Source organism: Cricetulus griseus, chromosome 7 (assembly GCF_003668045.3).
Source record: "Cricetulus griseus strain 17A/GY chromosome 7, alternate assembly CriGri-PICRH-1.0, whole genome shotgun sequence".
NCBI lineage: Eukaryota > Metazoa > Chordata > Mammalia > Rodentia > Cricetidae > Cricetulus > Cricetulus griseus.
In genome coordinates, this window is record NC_048600.1 from 90880834 (window position 1) to 90897073 (window position 16240).

At 52.5% G+C, this 16240-nt stretch overlaps 1 protein-coding gene across 5 annotated transcripts in view; it reads right to left on the reverse strand.

The window, feature by feature from the left end:
• Positions 1-16183, reverse strand: part of Ankrd13b (ankyrin repeat domain 13B) — a 21787-nt gene extending 5604 nt beyond the window's left edge. For 4 of the 5 annotated variants that reach the window (XM_035447350.1, XM_027426662.2, XM_027426664.2 and 1 more), the window contains exons 1-7: positions 12437-12681; positions 1554-1689; positions 1337-1461; positions 1206-1251; positions 502-645; positions 215-404; positions 71-137 (exon numbers count right to left, since the gene is read on the reverse strand). In XM_035447350.1, the coding sequence (XP_035303241.1) occupies positions 71-137; positions 215-404; positions 502-645; positions 1206-1251; positions 1337-1461; positions 1554-1689; positions 12437-12550 (822 nt within the window). In that variant the 5' untranslated portion in view covers positions 12551-12681. Of the gene's footprint in view, positions 1-70; positions 138-214; positions 405-501; positions 646-1205; positions 1252-1336; positions 1462-1553; positions 1690-12436; positions 12682-15962 lie in introns of those variants that run through there. The other variant, XM_035447351.1, reaches the window with a different exon arrangement.
• Positions 16184-16240: the final 57 nt, after the last annotated feature.

Sequence of the window (16240 nt, forward strand, 5' to 3'; positions counted from 1 at the left end):
CTGGGGAAAGTGGGATGGGAGCCCTCGGCTCAGTATGGCCAATCTCCAGGACCCAGAGCTGTAGCCTCACCTTGGCTTCATACCCATTCACCATCTCTGTCTTCTCACTGCGCCAGCCCAGAATGCCAGTCTTGTTCCTGGGGAGGTAGAGTTGTCCAGGTGAAATGGTCGCCTGTCAGGCTAGCTTCAGGCTAGCCAAGCTACACCAACTCACCTCTCAAAGGAGATGTTCTTGGTGTCAAGCTGTGTGGTGACAACGGGTGCAGTGAGCCGGTTCAGTACTTGCTCCTCAGTGGGCTGGGCAGCAGCCAACAGCAGCTCGCGATCCTGCCCAGCCAGCGCCAGCGTCTCCATGTACACCACACGGCGGTCATGGTCAATCTCCATGACCACAGCACTTGTGTCTGCCACCAGGGATGCCACCAGGGAACAGCACAGAGGTCAGGGTGGTATGGGGCTGTCTGCTGTCTCCCACCCTGCCCTATTTACTGCCAGACTGACCTTGACCCCTGAAGACAAAGCTGCGATTCCCTCTCTGCCAGGTCATATGGTCAAAGCCCAGAAGTGTGGTGTCTACTCTCAGGTTCTGCCCACTCTTCCACACTTTGTAGGTGTCACTAGGGCAGATTTTGGATACCAGGGGCACTGGGAAGAAGTGAAGGTCAGAAAGGGCATCAGTTTCCTGGGCCAGCCCATGGCACAGTGGTTGCAGTTGGTAGCACAGCCAGAAGAAGACTAGAACTTGCAAGGCAGAAGCCCTTCCTTCAGCCCTTCCCCTCAGTGTGGATTTGAACAATCTGAAGTTGGGCACAGGGATGGCTCACACACCACTGTCTCTAATACCCACTGTGTGTTCCCTCATTCACTTAACCTCTCACCCATGTTTCAAACAAGTATTTCCTGAATACCAAATACATGCCCAGAACTGTCCCAATCACCAGAGATACAACACTGAACAAGGTAAGATTCTCGCCTGTTGGACTTTACCTTAGAGCAAATGACAGGACTAAATAAGCAAATCATTACAGAGGAAAGGAAATGATAATGGAAACTAGATAGCACTCGGGGCAGTCTGGAAAGACCTGTCTGGGAGCTGGCAGTGAGGTGAGGCTAGGTGAGAGAGAACCCCATGAAGAGCATGGAACCACACTCCAGGCAGGGGACAGTGAATTCAAAGTCCCCAGATCAGATCCGGCCCCTCTTACCCCAGCTAGTGAACTCCCATTTCATCTCCACGTAGAAATCCTGGGCCTGGGGGAAGACAAAGAAGGGGACTGAGCTGGCACTGGAATCAGGATGCAGGGCCGCAGCTGGCAGGTGGAGAGCTGCCTCTCACCTTTCGAAGTTTCTCCAGAAGCATGGGGATGCCTGCCAGTCGCTTCACCACCCGCTGGTAGTCCCGATAGCGCAGCACCAGCTGTACCAACTCCAGGTCCCTGGTGCTCACAGCCTCCTGCAGCACTGGGGCGGGGGGAGGAAGCAATGTCCCAGTGAGACCCCTCGGCCCACTCCAGGACACTGGATGAAGGGCTAAGATAAACAAGGGTGCCCACCTGTCCAGCCACTGCGATTCTCCCTGCCCACATCTGCACCATGTGCCAAGAGCACACGGGCACATTCCAGGTGCCCCAGGGTGGTGGCCAGGTGCAGGGGAGTCCGGCCACGGGGATCCAGCTGTTCAATGTCCACCTGTGGAAGAAGTTGAGATGGAGCCCTGGTCACTTCGGAGGCATATGTCATGGGTCTAACAACACCTAAACTGGCATCAGCTCTCTGGCTGGCACCTGGTCCAACTCACAAGATAGACCAACATGATAAGCTGTGGCCCTGTGAATGGAGAGGAGCATAGGAGACAGGGACAAAAGGACACTAGGAGCGGAGAGCAAGGGTCTTCCTTCCTTTCTGCTTTGCCTCCAGGTGGTTATGTCCTCTAAGGCATCATGGGCCTCCTATGGAATATAGGGCAGAGACTTATAGTGGTCCATCCAAAGAAGCTGTTAGCCAAGGAAGATGCCTATGGTTAAACCTGCCTAGTGGCCTCAGACCACACTGTCAAAAAGCACCACTAATTTACAGCATTGGCATGACTGATGAGTAACCGTTGGCTAACAAATATAAAAATACCTACATAGCAAGTAATCCCATAATCCCAGCACTGGGAAGGCTGAAACAGGAGGATGTCCAGTCCAAGGCTAGCCCACACTACACAGGGAGCAACCCCCCCTCCCACTCAGATACACTGGCTGTGATGAGAAAGCGTGCTCACAGCACAGCTCCAGGGCCCTGTGTTGTGTCTTCAGGCTGATGCAGCAATATTTCCACATAAATCCTATGATTTCAGGAATGACATTCCACTGCATGCAATTGTATTGTGCCGTGAAAAGCATGTGTGCTAAACACAAATATTTAAGCAGATCTCAGGAGTCTGGACTTCTAGTTAAATTCAGCGAATTGACCATATGCATGTTAATGCCCTTCCAAAACCTTATTAAAGAGCTTCTCTCTCAACCAAGATGAGGTAACAAAAACTATATTGAAAATGCACAGTGTTGGGTATTGCTTCAAAATATAGGAAGTAACTGTTTTTAGACAACAGGCAACAGGTGTCTCCGACTGGGATCCCTGACCCTGGGGCTTCTTCCCAGGACTTCTGCCTGAAGGAATATCCTGAAGGAATACCATATTCAGAGGTGGACTCGCCAGCGGCCATGGGGTTGTGAAGGCAGACGGCAAATCAGGAAACTGAGGCAGTGAAAAGATGCAAAGCTTTGGAAAAGCAATAGTCTTGAGGAAAGAGGGAGGAGAAGAGGGGCAGGGGTGGAGAGGGCAAGGAATGGCGAGGGAGAGGGGTGGACAGGGGAAGAGAGGCTGCTTGCTCCTCTGCATAGGGTCCCTTTGAATCTTTACTGATCACCAAACCTCATGTGCACAAAGTAAAACTCACAAGACTATGCAAAACAGAGACGTGGACAGGTGCCTCTCAAAGCTCACCGAGGGCAGCCATTCACACTCAAGACTGCTAAGAGGAGCCTGTGGATGTCCCCTCCATTTAGAAGCCCCCCAACAGGGCTGTGCCTTTCCAGTAGGGCTAAACTAGCCCCCCTACCAGAAGGGCTCACCTGGAGTCACTCGAACAGATTGAGTCTCCAAAGGACCACACTCATTTGCAAATAATTAGTTTGCTAAAAGGAGGCCTAATACGCTTTAAAGGAAGACAAAATTCAGAAATTTAATATGTATCTACAAGGTCCAACATCCAGTCAAAACTTGCTAGGTGGGATATGAACCTGGACCTGTCATTCCAGCAGTCAGGAGGCTAAGGTAGTTCAAAACTAGCTTGGACTACACAATGAGACTGTCTCCAAAACCAACCACCCGCCAGGCAGTGGTGGCGCAAGCCTTCAGTCCCAGAACTCGAGAGGCAGAGGCAGGCCTGGTCTACAAGAGCTAGTTCCAGGACAGCCTCCAAAACCACAAAGAAACCCTGTCTAGAAAAAACAAAACAAACAAAAAAACTAACCACCCCTGCTCTCTGATGTCTTACTTTCTGTTGAGCGACTCTTTCTTTTAGCCCTCATACTTAAGCCTATATTTAATACCTTTATTAAACCCAACTCAATGTCATTAAAAAAAAAACACTCTTCAAAAATTATTACACATGTCACAAAGTAGAGAAATATGGTCTGTAAAGGAGAAGAAAGAGCTTTCAATAGAAACACAGAGAAATGAAAAAAAGTGATGTGCTGGGTATTGGTGGACACCTTTAATCCCAGCACTCGGGAGACAGAGGCAGAGGCAGGAGGATCTCTGTGAGTTCCAGGCCAGCCTGGTCTACAGAGGGAGTTCCAGGACAAAGCTACAGAGAAAAAACAAAAACCAAAATGAAAGGAAGGAAGGAAGGAAGGAAGGAAGGAAGGAAGGAAGGAAAGAAAGAGAAAGAAAGAAAGAAAGAAAGAAAGAAAGAAAGAAAGAAAGAAAGAAAGAAAGAAAGGCAGTACACTCAAAACTTTGAGGGTTTGGGAGGTTTCTTTTGTTTTTTTGTTTTGTCTTGTTCCTTTGGGTTTTTTGTTGTTGCTTGTTTGTTTGTTTTTTGAGACAGGGTTTCTCTATGTAGCTCTGGCTATACTGGAACTTGCTCTGTAGACCAGGCTGGCCTTAAACTCAGAGATCCGCCTGCCTCTGCCTCTTGAAGGCTGGGATTAAAGGCGTTCGCCACCACCACCCAGCCTTTTGTTAGTTTTTTTAAAAAGCCTCTCAATATGGCATTGACAGGGCTCTCCCTCTCCCTCTCCCTCCCCTCCTCAGATGGTTGTTGTTATTGTGGAAGGGAGGAGTTGAGACAGGGTCTTAGCTGGCCCTGAACTTGAACTCAGGAGGTAGCTGAGGCTAACCTTGAATCCTTGATCCTCTCACCTCAGCCTCCCAAGTGCTGGGATTATGGGCACACACTACCACACCCAGCTTGACATCTGGAATCAAAGGTCTGTTCTACTATGCCCAGTTATAAATTTTTGTTTTAACTCATCCATTTTTGTGGCAATTTGTTGTGGAAGTGACTACAATGATAAGCCCACAGAAACAAAAAACACAACGTCCCATAAAAAGTCAATGCCAGAACCCCTCATCGTCAGACGCTGGGAAGGCAATAAGAAAACCCTAGGAGCGCTGGAAGGAATGAGTCCCCTGTATCAGTGGAACAACCAGATGGGCTTAGAAGCAATGCAAGCCCCGGAGACAGCAGAATGAAACCCTACGGTGCTGGGTGGAGGGAAGGAAGATGAAGTGAAACTATACCTAGTGAGAATACTTTTTCCGACGTGAAGGGGAAACAGACCCTGTGGTAAGCCACAGATAAGAGAATGTACTGCCAGATTACATGTGGAAAAGGTCAGGTGGGAAGAAAATGATACCAGATGGAGACTTGAATCTACACAAAGAAATGGAGAACGCCAAAAATGTTAAATTTGCAAGTATAAGAATGTCAGTAAAATATTTAAAACCTACAAGAATAAAGAGAGGAGATGTCAGCAGATGAGAAATTTCAACACGTCTTCAGAAGATGGGAAGTGGCCGAGGAGCGCTACTGACTTATTGGAGCAGGAAAAGCCAGGACCCACACAGTCAGGCTGGGCTGGGGAGGGGCAGAGCGGCAGGTCACCCCAAGCTCACCAGCAGTGGGGTGTGCTGGACTCAGAGTCACTAATCACAGCAAAGAACGAGGTCATGGGGTGTAACACTGGTGACCGATGAGACGAGCCCCTTGCTATCAGTAACCAGAATGCAGTTGTGTTTTGTCCCCACCCCCACTACCACTCCACCCAGGTAGGGCACTGAGTTCTTCCATGGAGAAAGTGAAGGCCCAAATGACCTCTGAATAGAGATATCTGGAGTCCTGTGATGTGTACCTAGCTTGCTGCCCAGTTGTCCTATGTGTCAGGGAGCCCCGGGGCCCATTCTCACACATATCCCTTCAGCCACAGGAAACTGGACACTGGAGAGAAAGTATCCATTATGAGATCAACCAAATAGACAATGGGACTTTATGAACAGGGGGGAAACTGCCTCTGTAAGTAGTGAAAGGAACTTGGGGGTGGGGGGACAGCAATTCATATCCTGGCGAAAACATGCAAAGATTACTGAGTTCTCAGCCTGAGACACCCCCATCCCCACCCCCGGCCTCCTGTGACTTTCCTCACCATCCTGAACTCACTTTAGAGTATCTTCCTGGCCTTTGCTGGCTTGCTTCATTCCTGCCCAGCGGCCCCTGGGCTCATCTCACAGTGGACAGTGCCTCACTTCAATGCATTTTCAGGTTAAAACAAATGGCACTGGCCAGCGGCAAGGTGCTCTGCGGTTAAAGGCACCTGCCACCAAGCTAGTCCCCGAGGTTGACCCCAGGGATCTATGTACTGAAGGGAGAGAACTGACTTCCCAAATTGTCCTCCAACCTCAAAATGTGTACAGTGCACCCTCATGCCTCCCTCAACACACACACACACAGAGAGAGAGAGAGAGAGAGACAGAGACAGAGACAGAGACAGAGAGAGACTTTTAAAAACAAAAACCCATGCCTGCCTGTCCCCCACCCCAGTATTCCTGTAAGGTTTTGGACATGAAAAGCATATGGTCACTCACTACCGAGCTCGCCTCCCTCAGCCTCCAGAACACCCTCGGCTAACATCTTTATGCCCTCACCCCCCACATCTACTCCATTTCCAAGACCGGTAGGCTCAACCTTCAAAGTAGACCTAGAGACCCCTCAGTTCCCACCCACTCATTACCATGCTGCTCCCAGTCACCTATCCTCCATGTGACACTTACTGCTCACATCACCTCTCTCGTGACCAAGCTAAACTGAACTCAGGGGAGCTAGAGTGATGGCTCAGTGGCTAAGAGCAGGTGTTGCTCTTGTGGAGGACTCACATTCGGGTCCCCCACCCACGAGATGCCTCACAATAACCCAGGGGATCGGATGCCCTCTTCTGACCTCTGAGGGCACCAGGCACGCATCTGGTACACATATACGCCTGCAAGCAAGACACTCATACACATAAAATAAGACAAATAGATCTAAAGTAAATAAATAAATGAAATTAACTCAGGGCTTGATACACTTTAGCAGGAACCTCTCCAGCGGTTTTGTTTTTTGTTTGTTTATTTTGTTTTGTTTTGTTTTTATTTATTTTGTTAGTCTGGGATCCTAGCCCTGGAAACTGGAAACTCATTTAACCCACCCACCCACACTCCTGCTACTAGCCTTCTTTGTCATCTTAGAAATGATCTCTTAGATCATTATGATTTTTACCCGCAAGGAGTCATGTGCTGGAAGCCTGGTCCTTCCCAGTAGAGCAGGGTGGAAGGGCAGTGGGTCTCTAAGAGCTGGGCCCACAGGGAGGCGACTGAAGCAAGGGCAGCATCAGGGGACCACAGGCTCACAAGAGCAGGTCGGGTCTCCTGAGACTGGATCAGCTCTCACAAGAAAGAGTCATTACAAAATGCGTTCAGCCTGCTGGCTCTGGGCCCCACTCCACCCCCATGCTCCCTCCTGGAAGTGCTAAGGCATTCACTGCACTGTGGCACAGCCAGGTGGTCCTGACTGTGTTCTTTGAACTCTCTCCATTTTGACCTTTCCAGTCCCCAGATTTGTGAGTGACTGTGAACTACATTAACCTCTTTTCCTTGTAAAGTCTTCAGGTGTGCTGGAGGGTTGTTTGTTTTGCTTTTTGTTGTTTTATTGGGGGTGGGGGATATTTGTTTTTATTTTGTTTTGGTGGTATGAGGGAATCAAGCCCACGGTATGTCTTGCTGTCTGCCAGGCACAGGGCCACACCCCAGCCCATCAGGAATTCTGTTACAGCAACACAAACTGAATGTCTATAGGCCCTTTCTCACCACCCCCTTCAGGCTGCCACCCAAATGTCACCTCCTTATATCAGTCTGCCCTGAACAACCAACCTAAGATGACAGTTGCTGCTTACCTCTCTGTGGCCCCCTATCCTGTTTCCGATCTCCGCCAGCACCCCAGCTTCTTCACCTTTTCAGTTTCCCTGATCCTGCCTCTTTTGTTCATCAGTGGCTTCCCACACCCTGGACAGCACCTGGCATGTAACCAGTGGCTACACATTTGTTAAATAAATGTATAGATGACTACATTGACGGCCAGCAGAAGGTTTTTAAAAATGTGTATAATTTAATTTCTTCTATTTTTTCATTTTTATGTGTCTGGATGTTTTGCCAGCATGGATGTCTGGGCACCATGTGTATGCTTGGTGCCTGTGAAGGCCAGAAAAGGGCACTGGGTCCCTGGAACTAGAGTTATTGATGGTTAATGGGCCACCGTGTAGGTGTTTTGAACTGAGCCCAAGTCCTCTACAAGAGCAGCAAGTACTCTTAATCACTGAGCCATCTCTCCAGCTTGGTAATAACTGTTTTTCAAAAAAGTGAATAAATCTTCAAAATAATTATATCGTGTGTGACCCAGGTTGGCCTCAGGTTTGTGCTGGTTCTCCTGCGTTGGCCTCTTGTGCCAGGGTTACAGTAAGAGCTACCACGCCTTGTGTCTATTGTTTTTTAAACTTTCATTGGCAGTTCTTCACTTTTAAATATATCAGGAGCCTCAAAAAAACAAGTGACCTTGGCCCTCTGGGCCCCTAGCTGTGAAGGGACGCATAGCTCCTTGTACCAGCTCCTACAGAGAAGGGGAAGTGAATTTACTGTCCAGGGTGGGCTGGGCCACCCTGGGTCCTGACCTACGTGGGGTTCTGAGCCATGAGAAGGGAATGAGGGAGAGCCACAGGCTGAGGAAGCCAGAGGGTGACCTTTAGGCCTATGAAATCATCCAGCAGGTAAAGGTACTGCCACCAAATGTGGTGAATTGAGTTTGATCCCCAGGTCCCACGAAGTGTAAGGAGAGAAACAGCTCCCAAAATTTGTCTTCTAATCTCCACCCCACCATAGTACTTGCCCTATGGCATGTGAGTACACACAAATAAATACATATGAAAAAAAAAAGAGAGAGAGAGAGAGAGAGGTGGCCTTCCCCCAGGTGGCAGGTGAGCTGCTGGGTGTCCCTGGCTCCGCCCCAGATGCCACTGCTGCTGTACTGCTACTGAAGTTAACAAGGCCCTAGGGAGCCAGGCACCCAGGGCTCCTGTGGGCCTCAGCTCCACCCCAACTCTTCAAGACTGCTCCCAGCATCTGCCTTCAGGCAACCCCCCTATGCAACCATCTGGGCCCCAAAGCAGTTCTCACCACCTATCCAGAGCAGGGCCTGCAGCACCCAGAGCCCAGGTGGGAGAATTCATTAATTTTCTCGGCAAACACTCAAGGCTGTTTGTTTAATTGCGGCAATGAAAAGGTTTCCATGAAACCCAACACCCACCCTCCCCACAGAGACAGTGGAGACTCCTGGACCCAGCAGGCTCAGAGGAAATCAAAGCTGAAGTCTGCAGTGTTGAAGAGCCGGGGATCCTTGGGAAGGAGCCTCCCTGCCTCCACTCACACAGGTTCCAGAAGAAGGCACGGCCATCCTACCCACATGGTCCCTGTGTTCTCTGAACCGCACAGGCACAGGTGTGTCTAGCTGCTCCCTGGCTCTGCAGGAGTTCACTTGGGTATTGCGTATTTGGTAATGGCATACTCAGCTTAAATGTCCACATGCACTAGCAGGGTGTTTTTCAAACTCTTTTATCGTGGACAGAAACTGTCAAGTAAAGCCTTAAAAGCACTTGCCAAATATACAGTTAAGTCTGGGCACTGAAGAAGGGTGAGAGATCAAAGAGCCTTGGCCACTTGACCTCCTCTCCTCCCCCTGCCACCCACTCCTCCTTCCCAGCCCTAGAGAAGATGGCTGGAGTCTGACTTAGTCATGGCTTCTGAGAGCTGCCATCTAACACGAGGTGTAGGGCCAGGCATTCCTGTGCTTTCTCAAGGGTGGGAGGGTTGAGGGTGTTTCCTCAGACTGCATGGGGTACATGGACAACTATGGCCACTGGGGCAGCATCGCTGACTCTCCACCCTTCCATCCCTCTGTGGCCTTTCTCCCATGCCAGAATTCATTGAATTGTTTGTTTGTATGTTTTTGAGGTTTGTAGCTTCCTGACTGTGGTGCTACCCCCACACCCAGGACTACTGTAGAGTGAGGGAAGGTACCAGGTGCTCCCCCATTGTTCGCAACATAACTGGTACTTTTAACAGGGCTTCATGGAGCTCTAGGTGGGAAAGATGAATGGAGAAAGTGGGAAGATAGACCATGGCAGAGGCAGCCCCAGGAAAAAGCAACGGTTCCCAAGACCGCTGTAGAATCCCTTCAGAATCCTTGCTGTCACAACAACTCTGTTCCCATGGCCATCCCTGTTCCCTCACCCCCGAGGGAACTCATGACTCCAGAACCTAGGCCAGGCAAAGCAGAAGTGACATACACTGCTTCCCACCACCATCTCTCCTGCCTGGCAGGGCACCTGACAGCCACAGGACTTCTAGGCTCCAGCTAGGCTCCTTCCTTGCATCCCAGCACCTCTTAACTGCTCACCATTCCCAGAAGAGGCCCCAGTGGCTGAGCCACTCTGAAAGCTCTGTTAAGCCCTACTCAGACAGTCAGCATTGCCAGGCCTGCCCACGGGAGGCCTCTGCAGGCCTTTGTTGGAGCAAAGGAAAGGCAGCTATGCCAAGCAAGGACCAGGGAGACCCCGCTGCCAAGTGCTTGAGGAAAGCCTAGTGGTTTTCTACTGTGGCTTGTGTAGGAGCTCTAGAGGTCAGGGCCCTCCTGCCACCCCACCCCCAACCATCTGGAATGCTCAGTGCCTGCATGAGTGCCACCATGATGTCAGGTGGCTCACCCCCAGGTTTGTCTCCTGAGAGGACATGGTAATGCCCCAAAGATGAGACAGTGCACATTTGAACAGTACAGAAGTGTCACTCTGTGTCAGCCCTGGGGTTGGGTACAGCAGGGACTCTCCCATCAAAGCTAACTGGTATGTTGCTTCCTGGTACTCTGGAGGGAAGGAGAATACGTGCTTGAACTCCTCATGGATGAACAAGGGTTAATGTCACTGGTGCCCTATCTTCTCCTGGCTTGGATCAAGGACAGACAGGCAGGTATCCATTTCAGTGAGACATGAACTCACCAGGTCCAAAATGGGGTGAACAGGTTACCTAGCTACCATGGCATCGTGAGCATTAGTAGAAAAACATCCTAAACAGCCCTGGCCACTATGACCTACAGCAGCTGAGGCTCCCCAGCAAGATGGCTGACTTGAGGTCTGTCAACAAAGGACTAGATAAGAAAGCCCTCTACTGAGACACTCCACTTCTTTCTAGTTTTAGGAAAAGGACCACCCACACCCTTTGGTTAAGGGAGTAGAGCCGTGACATCCTGGGGATTCAGTTTCTAGCCTTCTAACAATCCCTAGATCTTTGGGGACTTCCTTAGACAAGGAAAGTGAAGAGGAGCCAGAGAAGACGGGATTGGATCTTTCCGTCCTGTGTTCAGCACACTGTAATTCCAGAACTAAGTCTCCTCCAGGGCAGGCATTGGTACCTTGTACTTGCTTCCCAGGCTTTCTGACCTCCTGTTTTCACAAAGCCTTTATGACAGATTAAACTAAACTTGGAGAGGCCTTGTGGAAGCAGACACAGAAAGGAAGGGAACCCCCAGGTCAACCCAGAGGCTTGGGGGCCCAGATCATTTTATTATCAAATGGAATGCAATGCAGTGCTGAAGGCTATACTGGTCTGGAGACTCAGAGTGAATGTCAGACTGTCTGAAGTCCAGCCTTGGCCTCTTAGTGAGCTTCCATGATTGAGGAAATGGGCTCACAGTCCCTAAGCCTCACAGCCCCTCCCCTAATCAACCTGGGAGGTCTGAATCTTAAGTAACTCAGGGCAGCCTGGGCCCAGCTCTGCCCACCACTTTCCCTGAGGGTGTGAGTTGCATCATGACTGCTTTGCAAGTTGCCTGGGTGGCAAGAACAGAACTGAAGACTATTAGTGACCTATGCCTGCCTCTGTCCTGAATAATGGCAAAGAAACACCACCATTCCCCAGTCTTTCTGCTTCTTTTGGTTTTCGGCTACAGGGTCTCACTATGTAGCCCTGGCTACTCTGGGACATGAAGTAGACCAGGCTGACCTTAAACTTGTGGCAATCCTCCCACCTCTGCCTCCTCCGTGCTGAGACTACAGACATGCACCACCACTTCTGGTTCCCCGTCTTCTTTGAGATCACTGCCCAGTCCAAAGCTGTCTGACCCACAGGTTTCTCTGATTGTCAGAACCCATGTTCTATGCAGAACCCCAAGTCCTTCTTCCTCCCCAGTGGGAAGGTGAGGCCCTCGCACCAAAAGCCAGTAGAGCGCTTTTCAGCACCTGGACAAGGCCCTTCCGGGTCTTCCCCCACTCCTGGCTCCGGAGGCAGGGCCGGGAACTGAGGCATCCATAGATTGCGTCCACTCTAAGCAGAGACCTCGTTCACCAGGAAGTGAGAGGGCACTGGGTGGGGCTGGGATGCCCGAGAGTGCCACACAGCTTGTTCTCTGATCTTGTGTGGGCCCCCTCCCCACGCAGGCCTTTCTTATTATCTGTGCACACTCACACGGGGATGTCGCGCCTAGACCGAGTGGGGTGGACTCTCCCACCACATGGAGCAGACAGACCCGACAGCCCCTCCCTGCAGTCCCTTAAAGCCCCGAAGGAGGAGAGCACAGGGTCCCTCCACACCAGTCTCGGAGGGCCCGGAACACGTGTGGACCACCGGTCCTGGGACCTGGGGCACAGGCGGGGGCCGCTCCCATCACCCTCTTCAGGTCAACAAGCACAAAAGCCGCGGCTGCAAACAAAGAAGCGCTGCAAACTCGCCGGGGAGGCGGGACAGGCGGCGCCGCGCCCCCTCCCCACGGCGCGCGGGCGTGCCGGGCCATGGTCCCCGACGGCGCTCCTACCTGGCCGGCACGGACCTCCTTCTCCAGCTCGCGGTGGCGGTTGTGCCACACGAGGTAGTGCAGCGGGTACTTGCCCTCGGGCCCCTTCCTGGCGGAGGCGTTGGCGGGGATCATCGCCCGTTCCTCATGCCGGGGCCGCGGCGCCCGGCCCGCGGGGAGGGACGGCGCGGGAGCCGGGGCCCGGGCCGCGGGCGGGCGGCCGGCGCTGTCTGCTCGCGGGGCTGCGGCTCGGGCATGTGCGAGCGGCGCGGCGGCGGCGGCGCTCCCGGCGTGGTGCGGGCGGCGGGCTCCTCGGAGGCGGCGCGGCGGCGCGGAGCAGCCCCCACCCCCCGGGAGGAGCGGCACTCGCGGCACGCGCCTCGCGCCTCGCCTCCCACACCCCCGCACACAAAGACGCCACTCGGCACAGGGAGCAGGGGCCAGCAGCGGGAGCGGGGGCGCACCGGGCGCTGGCCCCTGGGACGCCGCCGCCGCCGCAGGGACGCGCGCCCGCAGCCTCCTGCTACCCTAAACCGCATAGCCCGGCCCTCAGCCCGAGCGGCCGGCGAGGGATGAGCAGATGCGGGAGAGAGAGGAGGGGACCCGGGTGCCCGGAGCTAGGCGAGTTACAGCTCGGCCCCGCAGCATCATGGGGCTTGTAGTCCGCCTGGTTGAACCGAGCGTTTCGGATGACCAGAGACGGTTTGGAACTGATTTCCTGAAAGGGTGGACAGAGAGTGGGCCCGGACGAAACGGAGGCCTTACTTGGATGCCAGGTGGGTTGGGGTGCGCCTCCACCAGCTGGCATTTTGTCTTTTGCAAGGGAATGGAGGAGGCTTACAGGCCTGGCTTGAAGTATTGGGGCAGGGGACATGTGGCCTGCAGAAGTGAGCTTGGGTCCCTGGGAGGGTGAGGTGGCATCTGGATTCTTAGAAGATATTGATCAATGAGTGGCCCCTAGGAGAGATTCAGGGCACCAGTACCAAGGGCCACTGAAGCAGCCAGGGATCTGACACTTGAAATATTTCTCAATCTTTTGCTCTCTCAGAAAAGTAAACCCCATCTTCCACACATCACGCTGGAAAGAGAATGTCTAACGGGGTGAAGAAGACAGTCCTTCCCCTACATTGCTCATCAAGAACCAGGAGGAGGTTCAGCAAAGACTGCAGCAGGTGGCAGCTCCCCACCTCCAACCCATGTGGGTCCCTGCCTAAGGGAAATGACTGGATACAGATTGCATTCTTCCTGAATGGCCAGAGCAAATGAGCCCTTCCACAAGGATCCCTTGCAGGGAGTGTTGCAAAAGTGAAAATGGCCTCTGTGGTGGCCAACTGCAAATGTTAAAAGGACCAAGATGTCCTGAAAGAGAAAATGGATCGTGATGTCAAGAGAGTTATGTTTAAGATTCCGACTGCCTCAATTGCTTGTTCTTAAGCAAACTGCTTACACTTCTGAGTTTCTCAGTCCACTCCTTCTAAAATGGGTTGGATACTACCACCTGGGGTGAGCTAAGGATAGCAACTCTCCTTCAACCACCAGGCTAAGACAGGTGGTAGGAATGAACCTGTTGTCTTCCTTGAGCCCACCTTAAGCCAATGCAGAAATATGGGATTCCTCACCAACCCGACTTGGAACAACAGTCTAATGAGTGTTTGTGTGGGAGGTGCCAGCAAAAGCCGGCAAACTCCTGGTTCCTCTCTCGGGTTTCTTTGTGTGGTCTTCTCCCTTGCTCCTGCACACCCAGCTTTGCCAGGCCCGGGAGGGCTGAGGGAGGAGCAGACTGCCTCGCCCCTTTCTGCAGCCTGGGAGGAGCCGGCGGGCGTCTCCACAGCCCAGATCCGCAGCCCACCTCCACCGCCAGGGGTCAGCAGAGTGTCGTGATTGCAGCCCGAGTTGAGGAGGGGGCTAGAGTAAAGGAGGAGCATCTAAAAGAGGCTTCTGGAATACTTGTACAGTACTTCATTAAATCGTTTTCAGAACCTTGTGTGTGATTCCATTTGAGCTGTGCTGTTTCTTGGATGGTGATATCTCCGGGGAACCCAGAAACCCTACTACTGCCATCTTCAAGCACTGAATCTTGGCTGTGGTGAGGTTAGGGGTTCTGGAACAAAGTTTGGACAACGTTTAAGTGCTAGGGCTACTCCCAGGCTGTCCCTGAGCCAACAGGGAGATAGGATAGCGGGGGGAGGGGGACCCGTGAATCATTCTTCCCCTGAACAACTCTGTAGCCCAAGAAGGGAGCGAGGCCAGAATGCATTTGGTTCCCCTTTTGCCAGATGGTCGTCTACCGACTCTAAGCCCAGGTCGCTTTCCCTTTGGTCTGAGCGCCCTGGCTGCCACGTGCTCGAGACGCGCCCACACAGCTAAGAAACAAAGGCAGCCAAGCGACAGGGCTGCCAACAGCCGCCTCGACATTTAATAAATGAAATTCCATAGCTGGGGGGTCGATCTGGGGTGAACGGGCGGCCACTGTTCCTGGGCTGCGCGCCCAGTTTCAGCTGCCAGGCTGCTTCCCACCTCCAGTGCTGGGTCCGCCGAGCCTACAGCCTCTTTGGTACGAGTGAAGTAAGGGGTGGCATCACCACCACCCTCGAGTTATCTTTGCTGGCATAAGTCCCACCTTCTGAGCTGCTGGCTGTGGGGGGGAAGGGATGTCTGCAAGATTTTTTTTTCCTAAGGTGAGATTATAAATATATCCTGTGGATCACAATTTCAAACAAACTTGTCAATCTGGGTTGCAGCAAAAGGCGATGGAACTTTGCATGTATTTTGGGTGGTGTGACTCATAAGCAATGCTTGTCTCCCCTAGGGAAGGAGCCTGCCCACCCACAACTCACGGCTGCTCTGGCACTGCTGGGACAAATCGACTCACTCAGGACCCCTATCAAAGGACTCCCCTAAACCCCCGTTCTATAACTGAGTAGGAATCCCTGACACCTCGGGGACTCTACCTTAACTATGTCACCACTGACCTGCCTCCTCCTCTGCGTCCCCCACCCCTGGTGTTGTGTAGCTCTGCCCTCTCCACAAGCTAAGTGCTCTGACAGCCCTTTTGCTGCTGTAGGGATGGAGGCTGGGCGCAAACGGGTCACACGTGTATGGGGGAGCATGCTCAGTGTGGGGTGCACCCACGTGCAGCCTACACTTCAGCTCCTTGTCCCCTTCCCCCTCCTCCTGTTTCCATGAGAAGTCCCCCCAAAAAAAAGGTCCTTACAAGAATTGGATCCTGTATGTTATATGCATATGCTCTGGGTACATACACACCCGTTGGGCGGCCTCAAAACATCGTTGATGCATACAAAACAGATAGCAAGCTTGTGCTGGTGCACACAACTCCGTGGTCACTCTTAAACCATCCAGCTTCTTTGCTTTCTTGTTTGAAACAAAGAAGGTGTATTTTTTTAATCCCGCAGGCAGGGAGTCACACTTGAGTGACCTCTTGGGCACCTGGCCGTCCATATTGGTGGTAGCGCGTGTACTTGGCGGGGATGTGGCCACAGACCCACCTGGACACTGACACGGACACAGAAAGGACCAGAACACACACCTCACCCCAACCCAGCTTCTGACCGCGAGGAGCAATGTGCCTGGGGATGCTTCTTGTCCGCCCTAGCACCCATCACATCCGTCTCTCGGCTCCTGGACCACTCCCCAATCTGAAAGTGAAGGTCAAAGAGCTAGCGGGGTGTCTCGGTTGCAGACCAAGCTGGAGCGGGCCGCGGCTCCTTTAAGAGGCCCCGTCCACTCGGGCCGGCGCGCAGGCTTCCTCTCTCTGAGAGGCGCGGCCTTGGAGAGGAGCGGAGCAGCGGGGCGGGGTGCGTGCCG